At 42.9% G+C, this 21,703-nt stretch overlaps 1 protein-coding gene across 1 annotated transcript in view; it reads right to left on the reverse strand.

The window, feature by feature from the left end:
* LOC126365977 (uncharacterized) overlaps positions 1 to 20,352 on the reverse strand; it is a 349,876-nt gene extending 329,524 nt beyond the window's left edge. Inside the window, exons 1-2 of the mRNA XM_050008783.1 lie at positions 19,627 to 20,352; positions 19,152 to 19,238 (exon numbers count right to left, since the gene is read on the reverse strand). Coding sequence (XP_049864740.1) covers positions 19,152 to 19,238; positions 19,627 to 19,989 — 450 coding nt within the window. The 5' untranslated portion in view covers positions 19,990 to 20,352. The remainder of the gene's footprint in view (positions 1 to 19,151; positions 19,239 to 19,626) is intronic.
* Positions 20,353 to 21,703: the final 1,351 nt, after the last annotated feature.

Below are 21,703 nucleotides of genomic sequence, written 5' to 3' on the forward strand. Positions count from 1 at the left end.
GGATTAAAATACTGTGATATCCTTACAAATTAGCTAATACAGCAAGCCATCATTTCGGAGAAGGAAATCTTGGGGCATTCATTTTTCAAGAAGACAGTGCTAGCAGTCTCCATGCAAACATTGTCCAGGAGTGCTTGCAGGTCCACCCAAATTCTCCAGAGATGAATTCCTTTGAGCCTTTGTAGGATGTCTTAAACAACTAAGTAAATATTACTGTACCAGTGGAAGGGAGTTAATTAAGAAAATTGTTCACGTCTGGTACGGTGAAATTGGATCGAAACGATCTACATATATACTCCGCTAGCACCAAGCGGTGTTTGGCGAAGGGCACAATTCGGGCCAGTCATATTTCCCCCCTCTGTTCCACTCGCGTGTCGCGCGAGGGATAAATGACTGTCTTAACGCCTCAGTACGAGCTCTTATTTCCCTTATCTTTGAATGATGAGCATTACACGATCTGAAAGTTGGTGGTAATAATATATGGTCTACATCCTCGGTGAAGATTGGATTTCGGAATTTAGAGAGCAGCCCCTTCTGTATAGCACGTCGTCTATCTGCAAGTGTGTCCCACTTCCAACTTTCTATGAGATCTGTAACGCTCTCGCGATGGCTAAATGTACTAGTCACGAATCTTGCCGCTCTTCTTTGGACCTTCTCAATCTCTTGTATCAGAAAGTGGCTCTGAGCACTATGGGACTCAACTGCTGAGGTCATAAGGCCCCTAGAACTAAGAACTACTTACACCTAACCAACCTAAGGACATCACACACATCCATGCCCGAGGTAGGATTCGAACCTGCGACCGTAGCGGTCGCGCGGTTCCAGACTGTAGCGCCTAGAACCGCTCGGCCACTCCGGCCGGCGTCTTGAATCAGACCTAACTGGTAAGGGTCCCATACAGACGAACAATACTCCAAGGCTGGACGAACTAACTTATTGTAAGCTATTTCCTTTGTTGAAGGACTGCATCGCTTCAGGATTCTGCCAATAAACCGCAGTCTAGAGTTCGCTTTACCCGTTACTTGTGTAATCTGATCATTCCGTATGAGATCATTTCGAATAGTCACACACCCAGATACTTGACTGATGTTACCGTTTCCAAAGACTGAGCATTTATTTAGTAATCATACATTAATGGGGATTTTACCCTTGTTATACGCAGCAGATTACACTTACTAATATTGAGACATAACTGCCACCATGCATTTACTTTTTGCAAGTCCTCATTGATTTGTTCACAACTTTCGTGTGACACTACTTTCCTGTAGACTACAGCAACATCGGCAAACAGTCTAAGGCCGCTGTCAATACCATCAACCAGATCGTTTATGCAAATCTAAAAAGGCATAGGACGAGGCGACATAATATTATGTTCTGTACAATTTTTACTCGAAACAAAAAAAAAAAAAAACGCAAACAAATGAAATGCATTCTTTTTTGTTGTTGTGACATACATGAAGTAAAATTTGTATGTGGGGGATACTATTTGGGACCATACTGCATTTGAAACTTCCTGGCAGATGAAAACTGTGTGCCAGGCCGAGACTCGAACTCGGGACCTTTGCCTTTCGCGTACAAGTGCTCTACCACCAACTGAGCTACCCAAGCACGACACACGCCCCGTCCTCACAGCTATACTTCTGGCAGTATCTCGTCTCCTACCTCCCAAACTTTACAGAAGCTCTCCTGCGAACCTTGCAGAACTAGCACTCCTGGCACACAGCTTTAATCTGCCAGGAAGTTTCATATCAGCGCACACTTCACTGCAGAGTGAAAATCTCATTCTGGAAACATCCCCCAGGCTGTGGCTAAGCCATGTCTCCGCAATATCCTTTCTTTCAGGAGTGCTAGTTCTGCAAGGTTTGCAGGAGAGCTTCCGTAAAGTTGGGAAGGTAGGAGACGAGGTACTGGCAGAAGTAAAGCTGTGAGGACGGGGCGTGAGTCGTGCTTTGGTAGCTCAGTTGGTAGAGCACTTGCCCGCAAAAGGCAAAGGTCCCGAGTTCGAGTCTCGGCACACAGTTTTAATCTGCCAGGAAGTTTCATATCAGCGCACACTCCGCTGCAGAATGAAAATCCCATTCTGCATACTGCATTTGTTCGAAGTACTCTCCGCCATACACTACACAGTTATACGCCGAGTGTGAAAGTAATGTAGTCATCATTGTCAATTCTTTGTCCAATGAGTTCATGTGCTTAGCCCAAAAGTTTTTTTTGGCTCTTGTTGCTTTATATTATCCTTCAAATCTAACAAGTCTATTCTGCCACTCCCCGCAGCTTCGCACTGTTCCAACAACATCACAAGGGAAGCATCCACAGAAAACTGGCAAGAACAATGGCTTTTCTCTTGAATCGCACTTGACGACGACGCGCCGTGCGGAGCCCACGTGTCGGAGACAGCGGCTCGGCTAGTTAACAATTCTTCACCTGCCGCCGGCAGACTGCTGCGGGAAGTGCCGTCCCCTGCCCGCAGGCCAGATAGAGCCTTATCCGACGACACGCCTCGGCAACGCCGCCGGCGGAAACGAGAATGCGTCAGGAAAAAACGAAAACGGTGGGTTTGTCTCACTCAGGTTTTGGCAGTTTGTGGTCAATAGTAGGCAGAATAATCCTTACTGCCTTTAGAACAACAAAATTGACAAGTTAGCACTCGTACTAAAATACGCTTTAATGTAAAACCAAGATCCAGCGAAATTCCTCCGCGTGATGGTTTCTGATACTGTGGTTGTTAATGTTTAACACCCCGTCGATGGCTATGGCTGGATTGGGATGGCGACTGAAAAGAAGTCCCTACCCCGTTGAAAAAGCCTGAAGAAATAATCAGGCATTACCCTGGTGACGGAATCATCCATATATTATATAACGATGAGTTAACTACGTTTAAATCTGTCTCCTTTAGGGCACACCACTGACTAGTTCAGTAATTTCAGTCAGTCGTTGATCAAGTCTACTAACAAGGGAACCCCCCCATCGCACCCCTCTCAGATTTAGTTATAAGTTGGCACAGTGGATAGATCTTGAAAAACTGAACACAGATCAATCGAGAAAACAGGAAGAAGTTGTGTGTAACTATGAAAAAAAATAAGCAAAATATACAAACTGAGTAGTCCATGGGCAACATAGGCAACACCAAGGTTAGAACGAACTCAGGAGCGCCGTGGTCCCGTGGTTAGCGTGAGCAGCTGCGGAACGAGAGGTCCTTGGTTCAAGTCTTCGAGTGAAAAGTTTACTTTCTTTATTTTCGCAAAGTTATGATCTGTCCGTTCGTTCATTGACGTCTCTGTTCACTGTAATAAGTTTAGTGTCTGTGTTTTGCGACCGTACCGCAAAACCGTGCGATTAGTAAACGAAAAGACGTGCCTCTCCAATGGGAAACGAAAACATTTGATCGCAAGGTCATAGTTCAACCGATTCCTCCACAGGAAAACACATCTGATATATTCTATACGACACTGGTGACGGCATGTGCGTCACATTACAGGAATATGTTGTCGACCCACCTAACTTATACACTTGGCGAATGGGTAAAAAGATTCTTCTACCTTGCACGATTTAGGTTTTCTTGTGCATGTAATAATCACTCCCAAAAAAGTGATCGCATCGGACGGACAGATAATAATTGTCTGAAAATAAAAAATTAAACTTTTCACTCGAAGGACCTCTCCATCCTCAGCTGCTCACGCTAACTAAGGGACCACGGCCATCCTAAGCTCACGTTATCCTTGATGTTGCCGATGTTGCGCATGGACTACTCAGTTTGTATATTTTGCTTATTTTTGTCATAGTTCCACACCTTCTTCCTGTTTTCTCGGTTGATCTGTGTTCAGATTTTCAAGGTCTGTCCACTGTGCCAACTTATAACTAAATCTGAGGGGGGTGCGATGGGGAGGTTCCCTTTTAAGTGTTTCGCAGTAAGCTCGGGATAGTATACATTAACTTGGTAGATGGATTTTCTGAGATGGTAAGATAACTAGCTACCAAAACAAGTTGGCAGTAAGGCAGGATGAGTTCGACAATCTCTCGGAAAAGGTCTTTGTCCCTACTAAGGACGCTAAAGACTGATCTCGCAGAGGAAACTTAGGTGATTTACGTCTCCCGTCCTAGGCAAAAACACTTCAGCTGGTTCGGTGGCAAATTTCTCCATCCATCCTAGTCACATATGTCCCTTCTCGATACCGAACTCCCCTTCCTCCTCCCAGTCGGCGACATGTTTATTTCACAAAAAACCTCAATTTCTGACATTTTCTAGAAACAATGTACACAACGCTTCCATTATAGTCTGTAACAAAAATTTCCTTATGAATTCAATATGTTTTCGTTGTTTCACGTGATACTGAATTAATTAACCTAAATCTTATAGCTACAACGCAGATGCCATTCAACTAGGAGTTAATTTGAACTCTGTAATACATTCAGTATGCTATGAAAATGAATCTCCAAGTATCAGATCTAGCAAAACAGTCAACAATCAAAACTCCAAAAGTACAGCTAGCAGAGCAATGTGGTTTTGCGTGTGCAAAACATGGAACTTTAATAACAGAAAATGTTTTCGCAAAATAATTAAGTTTATTCAAGGACGGGCGACGGTATAGAGAGCCTGGAGCGGCTATCAATCTTAATTTAAAAAGATTTTCTGGGTCGTGGAAGTGGGAATTACATGCTTGCTTAGGCAAGCCGATCTTTCACAAGTTAACCTGATAAAAGTTTCGCTAAAAATATCATTGTGGAGAGAAAATTTTCCTAGCTAATGTAGAAACCTCATAAATAATAAGATGCCGATAAAAAAATTGATTTCAACACTTACGCGAAACTGCACAAAATAATGTAATAGGCAAAAATTTAAAACTTGTAAGAGGGCGAAATGAAGCTGATACAAAATGACTACGGATAACATAAAAGTGTTCTTAACAAATACTAGGCACTTAAATGTATTTACGTCGTAGATTTCCTTCACGACATCGAAAAACAGGCAAACGCAATGACGATAGACAGCAGTTGACCTACCAAACAAATCTTCAGTCACATTGAAAATAGCAAAAGAGCAGCTTTTGGATACAAGGAATGAACAGACATGACAGAAATGAAACGTCCTGACAGGTTAAAACTGTGTGCCGGACCGAGACTCGAACTCGGGACCTGCACCATTCGCGGTCAAGTGCTCTACCTAATGAGTTACCGAAGCACGTTTCGTGACCCGTCATTACTTCCGCCAGTACCTAGTCCCCCACCTTCCAAACTTCACAGAAGCTCTCCTACGAAACTTGCGAGATTAGCACTCCTGAAAGACAGGACATCGTGGACACATGGGATATGTTTCCAGAATGCATCTCAAAGCTGTGGTGAGTTTGGTTAGGTAGCTCCGTCGGTAGAGCATTTGTCCATGAAAGGCGAAGGTTCCGAGTTCGAGTCTCCGTACATCACAGGAATCTGCCAGGCACTGCAGAATGAAAATTTCATTCCGGAAACATCCGACCAGACTACGGCTAAGCCATGTCTCCGCAATATCCTTTCCTCCAGGAGTTATAGTCTCACAAGTCCTATTGGAGGGTGTATGGACTTGACTTCCTCCATCTTTTGTACAGAGTTACGCAGAAAATTATAGGCAAACCTACAGGTTAACATGGACTCCAAACTACTATGCAACTGGGGATTTTTCGTCTTAAATTACCAGAAACGAAAGAAGGGATACGTATTAGAAAAGAGTCCGATATGGATTGGACTTGGGATTTTTCAATTTGTGGTCTAGAATTCACAAAAGAAGCTGGAAAAGAAAAAAAATACTGAAGATCGTAATGCTATTGGAAAGCGAATATGAAAACAAAACATTGCAAAAGTAATTCGATGAGTTATTTTGCGTTGTCCCCAAATGGCCAAAATCAAATGAAGACGAAATGTACATACAAAAATGTGCACCACACAACTTAGCCATTCAGATGTCTGAGAAGTAATGGCAATTTATTTCTTTCATTTTACTTACTTTTTCAGCTTCATTCCTGTGACCAGGGTGGTATCGTCTGTACTATCCGACCTACTAATTGTTAATTTTTTGTGCTACTTTGAATGATGCTGTACTTTAATAGGACTTCCACAACAGCATCTACATACGGAAATAAAATGAATCATGAGGATCTTCTAGGTATCTAAGTTGAACTGGTTTCTGCCTCAGTATCAGGTTGTCCACAACAGTCAGAGCTATCGCAATTTCATAAGATGGTTGCATTTTAGATTCTCAGTACAGGTGTAATCAGGATTTTAATTCGACTGACAGCTGAATAACTCCTGTCCTGATCCACCTTGAGGCGGTAGCTGCATAATTATTAGGCTAGCTTTGTAATCAGCGAGCATTGCCACATAGTCATATTGTCCACCAGGGTGTTGGGTAGAAAAGAAACCAAAAAATCAACAACAATATACGTTCTGAAGACGATTAGGGAGGGAATAAGAGCCAAGATCACACTGCCATCCAAATGTAGGCCTACGGAGTGCAATCGCTGTTGTAGCATACGTCGGATAAACGCGAAGTTAGCACAGGTTCTGCGTCCAAATAAGCTATCCTGAAGACAGCAGCATGAGGCACAAACCCTTTGTAAACGGTGGAGATGTTTGCGGCGAACAAAGAGTGATTGTTCTGCTGCGGCAGAGATCATCACGATTTCAGGGAGCACGCAGCTAACAATGACGTCGCTGGGAGCCTCATGAATGCGAGAGTGAAGCTGTCCCGCTTCATTAAATATCCAGGGGCGCCGGCAGCTCTAACGGAACTGCAGTTCTACAAAAAAAACTAACAATAGATGCGACAGGGCGTGCAAACCGCTACACCGCACGTCCCCCCACCCCACCAAGCACCGGAAGGACGCAGAGCTAGACGGGAGCACACGAAAAAGGGTGAATTACAAAAACAAAATTATTAAAAATAAGTGGTTAAAATACCAAGCTTAAAACATAAAAAGACCAGGATGATTTAAGAGAAAAAAGAATGGCCGTAGGATAGAAACAAAGCGGCAAGTAAGACCAGATCCCCAGACATTCCAATGAGGCCGCATAAGTGAAAAAAATTCCCGTTTCAAAGGGCGCTATATACCGGGTGATCAAAATGTCAGTATAAATTTGAAAACTGAATAAATTACGGAATAATGTAGATTGAGAGGTACAAATTGACACACATGCTTGGAATGACATGGAGTTTTATTAGAACCAAAAAAATAAAAACGTTCAAAAAATATCCCACAGATGGCGCTTCATCTGATCAGAATAGCAGTAATTGGCGTAACAAAGTAAGAGAAAGCAAAAATGATGTTCTTTACAAGAAATGCTTAATATTCCCAACATCATTCCTTAACAATAGCTGTAGTCGAGGAATAATGTTGTGAACAGCACTGTAAAGCATGTCTGGAGTTATGGTGAGGCATTGGCGTCGGATGATGTTTTTCAGCATCCCTGGAGATGTCGGTCGACCACGAGACAATTGCGACTGCAGGTAACCCCAAAGCCAATAATAGCACGAACTGAGGTCCTGGGAGGCCAAGCATGACTAAAGTGGCGGCTGAGCACACGGTCATCACCAAACGACGCGCGCAAGAAATCTTTCACGCGTCTAGCAATATGAGGTGGAGCGCCACCCTGCATAAACATCTTACTTTCTAGCAGGTGTTTATCAGCCAGGATGGGGATTATGCGAGTCTGTAACATATTGGCGTACCTCTCACCCGTCACGATAGCAGTTACAACATCAAAATCACGCATTTCCCCGAGGAAAAATGACCCGATAATGGTTTTTTTTTTGTTCTAATAAAACCCCATGTCATTCCAAGCATGTGTGTCAATTTTTACCTCTCTATCTACGTTATTCCGTGGTTTATTAAGTTTTCAAATTTATACTGACTTTTTGATCACCCGATATATCCTTATCTTCAAACTCATAGCTGAGCTACAGGAATGACGCTGATACCAACGGATTTTATTATTATTATTATTATTATTGTCCACGTTGCTCATATTTTCGAATTATCGTCGTGTCGCAATTGGCTTTGGAACCAAACCACATAATATGTTGTTGTCGTGGTCTTCAATCCTGAGACTGGTTTGATGCAGCTCTCCATGCTACTCTATCCTGTGCAAGCTTCATCTCCCAGTACCTACTGCAACCTACATCCTTCTGAATCTGCTTAGTGTATTCATCTCTTGGTCTCCCTCTACAATTTTTACCCTCCACGCTGCCCTCCAATACTAAATTGGTGATCCCTTGATGCCTCAGAACATGGTCCTACCAACCGATCCCTTCTTCTGGTCAAGTTGTGCCACAAACTTCTCTTCTCTCCAATCCTATTCAATACTTCCTCATTAGTTATGTGATCTACCCATCTAATCTACAGCATTCTTCTGTAGCACCACATTTCGAAAGCTTCTATTCTCTTCTTGTCCAAACTATTTATCGTCCATGTTTCACTTCCATACATGGCTACACTCCATACAAATACTTTCATAAATGACTTCCTGACACTTAAATTTGTATTCGATGTTAACAAATTTATCTTCTTCAGAAACGCTTTCCTTCCCATTGCCAGTCTACATTTTATATCCTCTCTACTTCGACCATCATCAGTTATTTTGCTCCCCAAATAGCAAAACTCATTTACTACTTTAAGTGTATCATTTCCTAATCGAATACCCGCAGCATCACCCGACTTAATGCGACTACATTCCATTATCCGTGTTTTGCTTTTGTTGATGTTCATCTTATATCCTCCTTTCAAGACACTGTCCATTCCGTTCAACTGCTCTTCAAAGTCCTTTGCTGTCTCTGGCAGAATTACGATGTCATCGGCGAACATCAACATTTTTATTTCTTCTCCATGGATTTTAATACCTACTCCGAATTTTTCTTTTGTTTCCTCCACTGCTTGCTCAATATACAGATTGAATAACATCGGGGAGAGACTACAACCCTGTCTCACTCCCTTCCCAACCACTGCTTCCCTTTCATGTCCCTCGACTCTTGTAACTGCCATCTGGTTTCTGTACAAATTGTAAAATGGAATAAATTATGTCATCATCCATTGACCTGTACTAACCTGTGAACTAGAAACACCCATTTATTCTCTGGTTGTGAATCAAAATATCACGAAATTACACGAGTATGACAGCATTAGAAAAACACATTCAAAATGGATCGTTGTTGCAAGCGGAGTACGGGAAGACGATTAAGCTTTAAAGTCCGGTAGATGGCGAAGATAGAGAAAGGTTCAAAACGTATTCTTTTCAAAGAAATCATCCCTGCATTCGCCTTTATCGATTTACCAAGACGTAAGATAATCTAAATCAGGGCGGTGATTTGAACACTGCTTCTGCCAAATGCGAGAGGTATCACTCAGCCAGCTGGCTCGGTGATGAAAAGAGAGCCTCACATGGCATTGACGAATGCGGAATGCTCTAGAGTAGTGAAAGGCGTTACTGAAAGATTAAAGAGTCTCTGAAGACAGCTCCGGCAAAACATCGACTCTTCTTCGTAACTACACAAACGATATAAAATTAAAAAATAACCAAATCACGAAAATAATTTTCGACATACGGGAAACGACTGTTTTACGCTATTCTGTCGTTCTTCCTCCCTAATCTGCAAACCAAGATGTACCCTTTAAAATACAAACGAAGCAATTCATACTACGTTTTACAGCTACTATCTGCTGCCACGACTAAATTTTACTGCGTCAACGACTGCACTCCCAAGTCACTTCACCCGCAATTCTATGTATTTTAAAGAACAAGCGGCGCCTGCAGCATGGTTACGATTCTCGTGTAGCTATTAAAATAAAACGTACTTTCCCCTTCACATAAAAAATTGTACTATGTCAAATGCACCATCATTATCTTTTTCAAAATGTAGCCTGCTTTGCTCAGCAAATTACCTGATTGCTAACCAACGATGGGCCCGCATTTGCAGTGTTCCATTTTGAATAAAGTATAAGCCATTGAAACCTCTTTCCTCTATACTTCCTTACACTAAAAAAACGACCAAATTAGATCAAATTCTGCAGCAGCGTGGTCACTTTGGGACTGGCTGCAATCAGTCTTATGATTTCACATACGCCTCTGTTTTTCCATTTCCTACAAAATCTCCCGCTCCTAGTGATATCCGCCTTTACATCTGGATATTTCTAAGAGATTGGGTTGGGTTGATTTTGGGGGGAGACCAAACTGCGATGTCATCGGTCTCATCGGATTCGGAAAGTATGGGGAAGGAAGTCCGGCCGTGCCCATTCAAAGGAATCATCCCGGCATTGATGCCTGAAGCGATTGACGGAAATCACGGAAAACCTAAATCAGGATAAACTTCCTGGCAGATTAAAACTGTGTGCCCGATCGAGACTCGAACTCGGGACCTTTGCCTTTCGCGGGCAAGTGTTCTACCATCTGAGATACCGAAGCACGACTCACACCCGGTCCTCACAGCTTTACTTCTGCCAGTATCTCGTCTCCTACCTTCCAACTTTACAGAAGCTCTCCTGCTTACCAGCGAAAGGCAAAGGTCCCGAGTTCGAGTCTCAGCCGGGCACACAGTTTTAATCTGCCAGGAAGTTTCATCCTGATTTAGGTTTTCCGTGATTTCCGTCAATCGCTTCAGGCATCAATGCCAGGATGGTTCCTTTGAATGGGCGCGGCCGACTTCCTTCCCCACACTTCCCAATTGAACCGATCATTGACTGGAAATGGTAGTCTTCGAATAACTGGATATCCTTTGCAGTCATTCATGGACTCTGTGTATCCAAAACACGATGTCAAGTCACTGGACCACAATTGTTAGCAATTGGTTTGAAGAACATTCAGGACAAGTCGAGCGAATGATTTGGCCACCCTGATTAATCTCATCCAACATTTATTCGACATGATCGAGAGGTCAGTTCATGCACAAAGTTCTCCACTGGCAACACTTCCGCAATTATGGTCGGCTACAGAGACAGCACGGCTCAATATTTCTGCAAGACTTGAGTTCATGCCAATTCAAGTTGCTGAATTAAGCAGGGCAAAAGGTGGTCGGGTACGATATTGGGTAGGTATCCCATGATATTTGTCACTTCAATGTAAGTCATTTAATGTTGACTACTTACGTACCTCATGCTGAATTCGATCGACACTACCTTAACAATATCCGTTACCTACTCATATAGCCGGCCGGAGTGGCCGAGCGGTTCTAGGCGCTACAGTCTGGAACCGCGCGACCGCTACGGTCGCAGGCTCGAATCCTGCCTCGTGCATGGATGTGTGAGATGTCCTTAGGTTAGTTAGGTTTAAGTAGTTCTAAGTTCTAGGGGACTGATGACCTCAGAAGTTAAGTCCCACAGTGCTCAGAGCGATTTGAACCATTTTGAACTCGTATAAAGTACAGCGCGTCGAGCTTATCTTCGAGACAGGAAGGTGGGCCCACACAGTGACCAAATCCGCACGGCGGATTAATGACCGTGGCTGCAGCATCCTCCACCCTGAATGTGGTTTTTAGGCGGTTTGCCATGCGAATGCTAGGCTGGTCCTCAATTTCTGATTAGCAGCTAAGATACACAAACAGTTAAAATACTATCTCACACAGAACGACGTTTACACATTTCGCAGACAGATTAAGTAACTGACGACTACAGCTACAAGGAGGGCATCAAGCCACAAAGTTAAGTAATTTTATAGGGACTTAAAATGTTCCTTAGTATTTTTAAGATTCACTCATACGAGAGTACCATATATATGTTAAGATGTGTTAGAACCGCGATTTACAGTATAGGGATCTAGCGCATCCGAGCGCTCGAATGTAACCTATGCCATACAGCAGTTATCGACGGGATAGGGATCACGTTAATTTCTGATAGTATCACACAGGGAATTTAAGATCAACAAAAATACTATTCCCAGCAAGATTTCTCTTCATAACATGATTTGTTTACGGTAAACAGAGACAGCAAAGGACTTGGAAGAGCAGTTGAATGGAATGGACAGTGTCTTGAGAGGAGTACATAAGATGAACATCAACAAAAGCAAAACGAGGATAATGGAATGTAGTCGGTTTAAGTCGGGTGATGCTGAGGGAATTAGATTAGGAAATGAGACACTTCAAGTAGTAAAGGAGGTTTGCTATTTGGGGAGCAAAATAACTGATGATGGTCGAAGTAGAGACGATATATAATGTAGACTGGCAATGGGAAGGAAAGAGTTTCTGGAGAAATTTGTTAACATTGAGTATAGATTTAAGTGTCAGGAAGTCATTTCTGAAAGTATTTGTATGGAGTGTAGCCATGTATGGAAGTGAAACATGGACGATAAATACACTCCTCGAAATGGAAAAAAGAACACATTGACACCGGTGTGTCAGACCCACCATACTTGCTCCGGACACTGTGAGAGGGCTGTACATGCAATGATCACACGCATGGCACAGCGGACACACCAGGAACCGCGGTGTTGGCCGTCGAATGGCGCTAGCTGCACGAGCATTTGTGCACCGCCGACGTCAGTGTCAGCCAGTTTGCGTGGCATACGGAGCTCCATCGCAGTCTTTAAAACTGGTAGCATGCCGCGACAGCGTGGACGTGAACCGTATGTGCAGTTGACGGACTTTGAGCGAGGGCGTATAGTGGGCATGCGGGAGGCCGGGTGGACGTACCGCCGAATTGCTCAACACGTGGGGCGTGAGGTCTCCACAGTACATCGATGTTGTCGCCAGTGGTCGGCGGAAGATGCACGTGCCCGTCGACCTGGGACCGGACAGCAGCGACGCACGGATGCACGCCAAGACCGTAGGATCCTACGCAGCGCCGTAGGGGACCGCAACGCCACTTCCCAGCAAATTAGGGACACTGTAGCTCCTGGGGTATCGGCGAGGACCATTCGCAACCGTCTCCATGAAGCTGGGCTACGGTCCCGCACACCGTTAAGGCCGTCTTCCGCTCACGCCCCAACATCGTGCAGCCCGCCTCCAGTGGTGTCGCGACAGGCGTGAATGGAGGGACGAATGGAGACGTGTCGTCTTCAGTGATGAGAGTCGCTTCTGCCTTGGTGCCAATGATGGTCGTATGCGTGTTTGACGCCGTGCAGGTGAGCGCCACAATCAGGACTGCATACGACCGAGGCACACAGGGCCAACACCCGGCATCATGGTGTGGGGAGCGATCTCCTACACTGGCCGTACACCTCTGGTGATCGTCGAGGGGACACTGAATAGTGCACGGTACATCCAAACCGCCATCGAACCCATCGTTCTACCATTCCCTAGACCGGCAAGGGAACTTGCTGTTCCAACAGGACAATGCACATTCGCATATATCCCGTGCCACCCAACGTGCTCTAGAAGGTGTAAGTCAACTACCCTGGCCAGCAAGATCTCCGGATCTGTCCCCCATTGAGCATGTTTGGGACTGGATGAAGCGTCGTCTCACGCGGTCTGCACGTCCAGCACGAACGCTGGTCCAACTGAGGCGCCAGGTGGAAATGGCATGGCAAGCCGTTCCAGAGGACTACATCCAGCATCTCTACGATCGTCTCCATGGGAGAATAGCAGCCTGCATTGCTGCGAAATGTGGATATACACTGTACCAGTGCCGACATTGTGCATGCTCTGTTGCCTGTGTCTATGTGCCTGTGGTTCTGTCAGTGTGATCATGTGATGTATCTGACCCCAGGAATGTGTCAATAAAGTTTCCCCTTCCTGGGACAATGAATTTACGGTGTTCTTATTTCAATTTCCAGGAGTGTAGTTTGGACAAGAAGAGACTAGAAGCTTTCGAAATGTGGTGCTACAGAAGAATGCTGAAGATTAGATGGGTAGATCGCATAACTAATGAGAAAGTATTGAATAGGACTGGGGAGAAGAGAAGTTTGTGGCACAACTTGACCAGAAGATGGAATCGGATGGTAGGACATGTTCTGAGGCATCAAAGGATCACCAATTTAGTAATGGAGGGCAGCGTGGTGGGTAAAAATCGTACAGGGAGACCAAGAGATGAATACACCAAGCAGATTCAGAAGGATGTAGGCTGCAGTAGGTAATGGGAGATGAAGAAGCTTGCACAGGATAGAGTAGCATGGAGAGCTGCATCTAACCAGTCTCAGGACTGAAGACCACAACAACAACAAACAGTTAAAGCGCCTGCTTTAACTTATCCTTTAGCTTTTTTTTTGTATACCAAGTAAAATTAGAGTGCTTGAAAATTACAAACAGAAACTGTACGGTGCTGGCATAGCCGATTACAAGTTTGTTCAATATCAATATTAAAAAAGACAAGTCGTGACTTTAATTACTTGCATCTGAAGAAGTACGTTTCTCCAGTTGGCGACAGCTGTGACATGACTGTATACATACGCAATTGCATTATATTTTCTTGTAACTTGTGAGTTGGCGTTTTGTCTATTGCAGTACGTAGGAGTTTCTCGATGTATTTGAACTTCGATTTTTGCAGCACGTTTTTATAAGGACTTTTTAGTCGGAAACGACGACTTATTTCAGGGCCGCCATTTTGTTAAAAACCATTATTTTCAAATATCCCTAAGTACCACGTTACACGATATCATCTGCTTCAAAGCATCTTTAAAGTTTTGTTCTAGGTTGACAACTGTGGCGTTCAGAGCTCCCACCAACCGCCTTCACCTTTCGTAGATGACGTGGAGTGTCCTCTGGGTGCAAATTTACGCTAAAAAAACTACGGTAATACAACCTTAAGGGTGCACAATAAAGGTTTAAAGTCAGTTTTGTAATTTATTTTACTGAAAAAGAAAATCATGAATATCGGTTCCAAAACCGACCGTCACACCGGTCTATCACCTTAAATACAATAAAACTGATCAAACTTGAGGACAACATCGACCCCCAGTGAGTGAGAAAAGAAAGACGACGACGACGACCTTAATAACATTTCCGTTGCTATGAAAACAGTTTCAGCTTACCTGTCATCAGGTGATAACAGAATACAGCAATACTTACGTTGACGGAGACGAAATCTGACATCCGTCTCCTGTTCTCCCTTCCATGATAAATGTCGTACTTTAGGCTATGGTTTAAGTCCGTAATTAGGAACAAAATAGTCATCCTAGATAACTATTACGCAGTACATTTCTAAATTCACTTCGCGATTTTAGTGACTTAAAAAGAAACGTTTAATAAATATGGAAAAGATGTTACTAAGGACAACTCTACACTTGGGCTACATTACGAAATGTCTTTCGGAACAAAGGCGGGGGAACGATGGTGTTCTGTGAACTGAGATACTGTATCTTTACTGTCATTACATTCATACTCCGCAAGCCCCCTGACGGTGTGTGGCGGAGGGTACCTTGAGTACCTCTACCGATTCTCCCTTCTATTCCAGTCTCGTATTGTTCGTGGAAAGAAGGATTGTCGGTATGCTTCTGTGTGGGCTCTAATCTCTCTGATATTATCCTCATGGTCTCTTTGCGAGATATATGTAGGAGGGAGCAGTGTACTGCTTGACTCTAACGTGAAGAAGCCCGTACCGAGCTACTGAGCGTCTCTCTTGCAGAGTCTTCCATTGGAGTTTATCATCTCCGTAAAGCTTTCGCGATTACTAAATGATCCTGTAACGAAGCGCGCTGTTCTCCGTTGGATCTTCTCTATCTCTTCTATCAACCCTATCTCGTACGGATTCCACACTGCTGAGCAGTATTCAAGCAGTGGGCGAACAAGCGTACTTTAACCTACTTCCTTTGGTTTTTGATTGCATTTCCTTAGGATTCTTCCAATGAATCTGACTGGCATCTGCTTTACCAACGATCAACTTTATATGATCATTCCATTTTAAATCACTCCTAATGCCTACTCCCAGATAATTTATGGAATTAACTGCTTCCAGTTGCTGACCTGCTATATTGTAGCTAAATGATAAGGGACCTTTCTTTCTATGTATTCGCAGCACATTACACTTGTCTACATCGAGATTCAACTGCCACTCCCTGCACCATGCGTCAATTCGCTGCAGATCCTCCTGCATTTCAGTACAATTTTCCATTGTTACAACCTCTCAATATACCACAGCATCATCCGCAAATAGCCCCAGTGAACTTCCGATGTCATCCACAAAGTCATTTATGTATATTGTGAATAGCAACGGTCCTACGACACCCCCCTGCGGCACACCTGAAATCACTCTTACTTCGGAAGACTTCTCTCCATTGAGAATGACATGATGCTTTCTGTTATCTAGGAACTGTTCAATCCAATCACACAATTGGTCTGATGTAGGCAAACTACAACACATAATAAAAAAAATCTATAGGAGGACACTACTGCCCCAGCAATACAACAAAATTAAGTTGGTGATTTCAACCAAGACTGTAGTACTTTTCAAGGTCAATGCTGGATCTGGTATCCTCTCACATCCTTTAGCCCAGCCTGATATTCCGTATGTAGGAAATAAAAATTATTCTAAATAATGAGCTATGTAGCTAAAATATCCTGATTAATGAAGAACTCGCAGCCTGATGCAAGCGTTTCGAGTAGATAACATTTAAGTGGTTAGCGCGTCAACTTGCTGGCACATTAAAACTGTGTGCCAGACCGAGATTCGAACTCGGGACCCTTGCCTTACGCGGGCAAGTGCTCCACCGAATGACATATGGAAAATGTACATACGGTATGTGATTATAGTAACTAATATGGAACTGCGAGTATCTTAAACTTGCACCAACGGCGATTCTTACTGTATTGCCAAAAAGAATTCGTATGGCTTACTACCTTTGGGTATCCTTGTTCTCTCGCTTCAGCATGGTGTGTACGTGGGAATTTGTTTTATGTGGGAACCTGTCTTCGTGCCAGGGTACAAATTGACATTTCCTGTTCTGAGAGACTCTATGGACACGTTCGATACACGGAGCTGACGTATGAACCATTTCCCTAACAGCACCAAGGAGGTGGCTCGCCTAGAAGTAAACAACTGACACACGGATTACCAAAAGCATCACACGCCCTTACTCTAGATAAAAAGACTGCGGAGAGGCTTGGTATTTAGCCTAGCACACAGGTGCAAAGTATGGAACTGTAAGACGTTATCGCTCCTCTCCTTACTGCCGAACACATACGTACAAAATTTCTTCTACATCTGCATTCGAACTGGATACCTCCGAATTGATCGCAGCCGCACAAGACTGCGGAACCACCACGGCAACATTTACTGCAGGTGGCCAGTTCCCTGGCCGAATACATTGAGCTATCTTGCAGGCACTACGGAGACAAGAATAAAATCATCACAAGTTTTCTCTCTAAAGGATTATTCTGCACTACACTGACGCATCATTCCAAACAAAATCACAAATCGCGCTCAGATAACCAGAAACTACATTCGACACTGCGCAACACGGTAAGATTAGTTGGGAACGACTCAAATTCTCCAAGCAGCGCTCGAGATAGCCGTATGCAATCACATTACTATTTGTGAAGATGAAGACAAGAACTGCTCAGCGTCTTTCCACCCCTCTTTACTACGGAACTCGCTAATTGCAGATTTACCCTTCCTTCATCGGTTCTCCCGGCCACCTGCGCTGTCACTGCTGTGTTTTACGGTTCATATTCTAATTCAGAAATATAATGTGGACGATAGCGTAGCTTTGCACCGAAAAATGACAGTCAGAACCACTACGAGGTGCCGTCATCGATAATTTTATTAGACTCAACAGTTGACAAACCCTGATCCAACTTTATTGAAATGTCTGAACGAAAAGGGGGACAATGTGGAAAGCTTGTTTTCTGCTAATCAGAATGGTACACGAGAAATAATATCGAGAGAGGGATGTTGGAATAAACAGCACCTGCCACGTACCTTTTCTTCTCGGGTTGTGACTAGGAAGCAAACTAGACAACATATTCCTAACAAATTAAAACTTTGTGGCGGACCAGAATTCGAGCCCGGACCCAACGTACCGCTTCTTGTCGGACCGTGAACACAAAGCAGGTGAAAAATTGAAAACCGATTCTTAGCAGATTAAAACTTTGTGGCGACACAGAAATCGAACCTGAAGCCCAGCCTTTACTGAAGAACTCTACTGTAGTTGGCTAAGCTAATTCATCACAGTAGCCCATCTTTCTAGAGTTAGTCGTCCAAGCCCCTACGGGATGCAGTTTAGGAAGCAGAGAATTACAACAGAAGTGAGGCTGTGAGGACGTGTCATTGACGTGCCTATGTAGCTCAGTTGGTGAGGGAATTGCCCGCGAATTCCAAGCCCCGATCCAACACACTGTTTTAATCTGCTAGGAAGTGAACGATTCATTCATGAAATATCTGACAGGCTACTGACAGCGGCAAAAGCAATACTACATCCCGTGCTTTACACTTTTGTAGAACTAAAAAACAATTGACATGTTGTACAATTGGAAGTATTCTCTGCTATGCACTTGACAGTCATATGCAGACTGTGGATGCAGGTATCATTTGCCACTGCGAACAGCGTAACCGCTGCCTACGCCTAGTGTGAAGCAAAGGAGTGTAATCACGGCATACGAAAACATCTGACATCTCACTCTCCACTAAGAAATTAGCGCAGCCGGCAATAGTAACTCGCTCCGTTCACGTAAATATAAAGCAATAGGCCTACGGTTATTGGCACTACTAAGTAAAAAAGCAGAATATGACAGCTGAGTAGCCGGAGGTCCCCATACTGTCTTACACTGGCTGCGAAAGAGAGCTTATACGACAAAGAATGCGTTCGTTGGTTGAATAAGCTAAAATATCTGATAGTTGAGCGATGCCACCTTTAACATTCAGACGTTTCGTGCGTTGTTGATCACCGCAGAATACATTGTATGATCTACGAACTCGACAAATTGTATGCCAGAAAACCAAGTACAGTAGATAGGAATCCGAAGACAACTTCACTCAAATAACAGTACGATTCATATCGGTCATTTCGCTCTCACCGTATTTTAACGGACTATAATGACATTAAATCGCGTAGTATGGTCATCGACTACTTCTTTTTAACCTGTGTTACCCCAAACATTTAAAATTTCACGAAAGAAAGACAAAATATGCTCATCGTTGCCCAAAATATTATTTACGGCCGAGATCTGTAACCACATCGGTTTAAATTTGAGCTAGCGTCTAGTCCTAAGTTTAACGCATTGTAAACATGCTGTCAGCAGACGACAACGCGAGAGAAAAAGCGATACTGACCTGTTCGGAAGAATTCGCAGCTTCTCTCGTAATTGCCTGCGTTGTGTTATCTTTCGAAGTCTCGGTCTTGTCCAGTTTCAGTGCGTCCTATACAGAATAAAGAAACCAACATTTTTGTGAATCTTGTTAGAACTATTCTATTGTAGGCTAAATAACATGCAGCGCGCAATATCAACAGAATCAATGAGAGCACCGAAGCGTACGCAAACCCAATACATACTACCACGAAACTTACAATCATTTTTAAGTTGGGTACTAGACGCGTGATTACCGGCTACCGTATACATTCATGTGTATCAAAGTAATACACAGTACACCCAGGCGCAAATACTCTTACGATGATTATTTGTACCTTACACTTACCGCGCAGTACATTATTTACAACCCACACACAAACACACACAACAATGACTCCAAAATATTTTGGTACCTACTTTATTACCTAAAGAAATTAATCTATACTGACAATATTCACCTGTTTTTCCTTCCACATTTTGAAGACTTCACGATGCTGATGTCTTCTTGTTGGGAATGCTTGCCTAACAAATGGAGAGTCATGAAAGCCGAACACGGGCAAAGAAAGGTCAATTTTATTTTGTTCTGTGTTGGAGTTACATTGTGACTTATTTAAATCTGTTGTTAAACTACGGGGTCCACTGCAAGGAGAGTTGTCTTCATCTTCTTCAGTTACCGGTATCGCTTCAAAATACGCATAGTCGAGTGACTTACTCTGGCGTCTGTACTCTGTCGCAAATGATCTAGCAAACGAGCTTCTAAAAGCATTGTTGGGAGCAGTGTCGCCAGATAAATCAAATTCTATTTTCTGACCGTCTCCCATTTTACACAAAATTCGAATGATGCTTTTCGTTCAGTTTCGCGAGTGTCTTCGCACACATATTATACTGCATTCACACTGTCACTACCATATAATACCACGAAAACACACTTTCGTTCATAGTAAACAACTAACACAACATGCCACTGCATCAAGCATTAAACACGACAAACACGAGTACATCGCTGCAACATACACAAACTATCGAAGTTGAACTAGCCGGAATACGCTGTCAGGCTTCTGCGCAAGCGCTGTTTGAAAGCCGCAGGTCAGAGAGCTTCACACAAGGCTATAACACTTTCCAAAGTTCTTCAAACTAAAACGTGCCTCACCTTCACCATGATCGACAATATGCGATCTATCGGACAAATGTATTGGGGATTATTTAATTGCCTAGTACACGGTTTGTCGGATAGACAGCTAATCAGAAACAACTGCATTTAATTAGAGCAATATTTATATGTTAATAAACTGATGAATCAGATTCATTATGTATTTTTTTCTAATTTTCTTCATATTTATGTTATCTGTCTTTTCATGAATGTCGAGTTATTTTACTCGATGTTCATTTCCAATATCAACGGCAATTAACGTAGTTAGATGCATGCGAAAAGAAGGTAAAAGATAAATGGACTGTTACATCAAATACTTTGCTACTGATCGAGGAAATATTTATCCATTCATTCATTCGTTCTTTTCCGTAGATTCCATCAAGAAGGAATATGGAAGCTAACCTCGTTGTGTGGAATGACTTACGGTAAACATTAGCAAAAGACAAGCTAATCATAGAAACTTAATAGGTTTACTGCAGTAATAATAAAATACAACTATGTCTCATTTAATACAAATCAAGCATATGATGGCTAAATTTAATGAAGTAAATTAGAAAGAAAACTACTGCTTGATAAATAAGAAACTTGTTTCCTCCTCCGTTATACAAAACAGCTGCTACTTATCCGTTATTGGTTATGTAATATTTGTATTCGATAAGAGTTGTAGTTGTCAGTGAAAATATTTCCAGCAGCTGTATCTGTAAATATTGAGTCCAATTTACAGTAGGCATACATTACCACCCGGGTGGTTTAGGAGCACTGCTGCTTGGAATGTAGCTAACAGAACTCTACAAATCTTCAATCTAGATCTTTAGGTAATTTGTACAAAGAGCGGCCGATGAGTTGGGTACTTCAGTTTCTTTTGAGGTGGTAGAGATTCCCAGTTTCGTACTTAATGTTGGAATGGAGCATGTTTAATATCTTTCCATCAGAGTACATACTGTAATTCCATAAATCACGGTTCAGCTAAAACTGATGTTTACTGTCATCAAAGAAACCACAAAGGAATAAATTTGCTGGCTACTGAGTATAATAATTCTAAGCATCTTATAAAGCCTTCTACGGGAAATACCAGAATGGTTATTTACTTCATGCAGTATTCTTACCACCCATTTTTGCTGAATAAACATTTTATTTACTTTAGATACACTGCCCAGAAGCCAATTTCAGAAGACAAAAACAGATAAAAATGCAAAATCAGACAGCACTCTTACCTTAGGTCAATCAAATGAGACATATTTCTAAGTGTTGATGTGTTAAACTCTTTCACTGTTGCGCCAGAGCTGAGGAGGATTTAGATGTGTCCTGCAATCCCATTCGGATGACGTGTTGATCTCTGGGTGGTGCGACCTGACCCATCTTGTCGCATTCTTCGGCCTTCTGTG

The sequence above is a fragment of the Schistocerca gregaria genome, chromosome 4 (genome assembly GCF_023897955.1).
Source record: "Schistocerca gregaria isolate iqSchGreg1 chromosome 4, iqSchGreg1.2, whole genome shotgun sequence".
NCBI classification, from domain to species: Eukaryota; Metazoa; Arthropoda; class Insecta; order Orthoptera; family Acrididae; genus Schistocerca; species Schistocerca gregaria.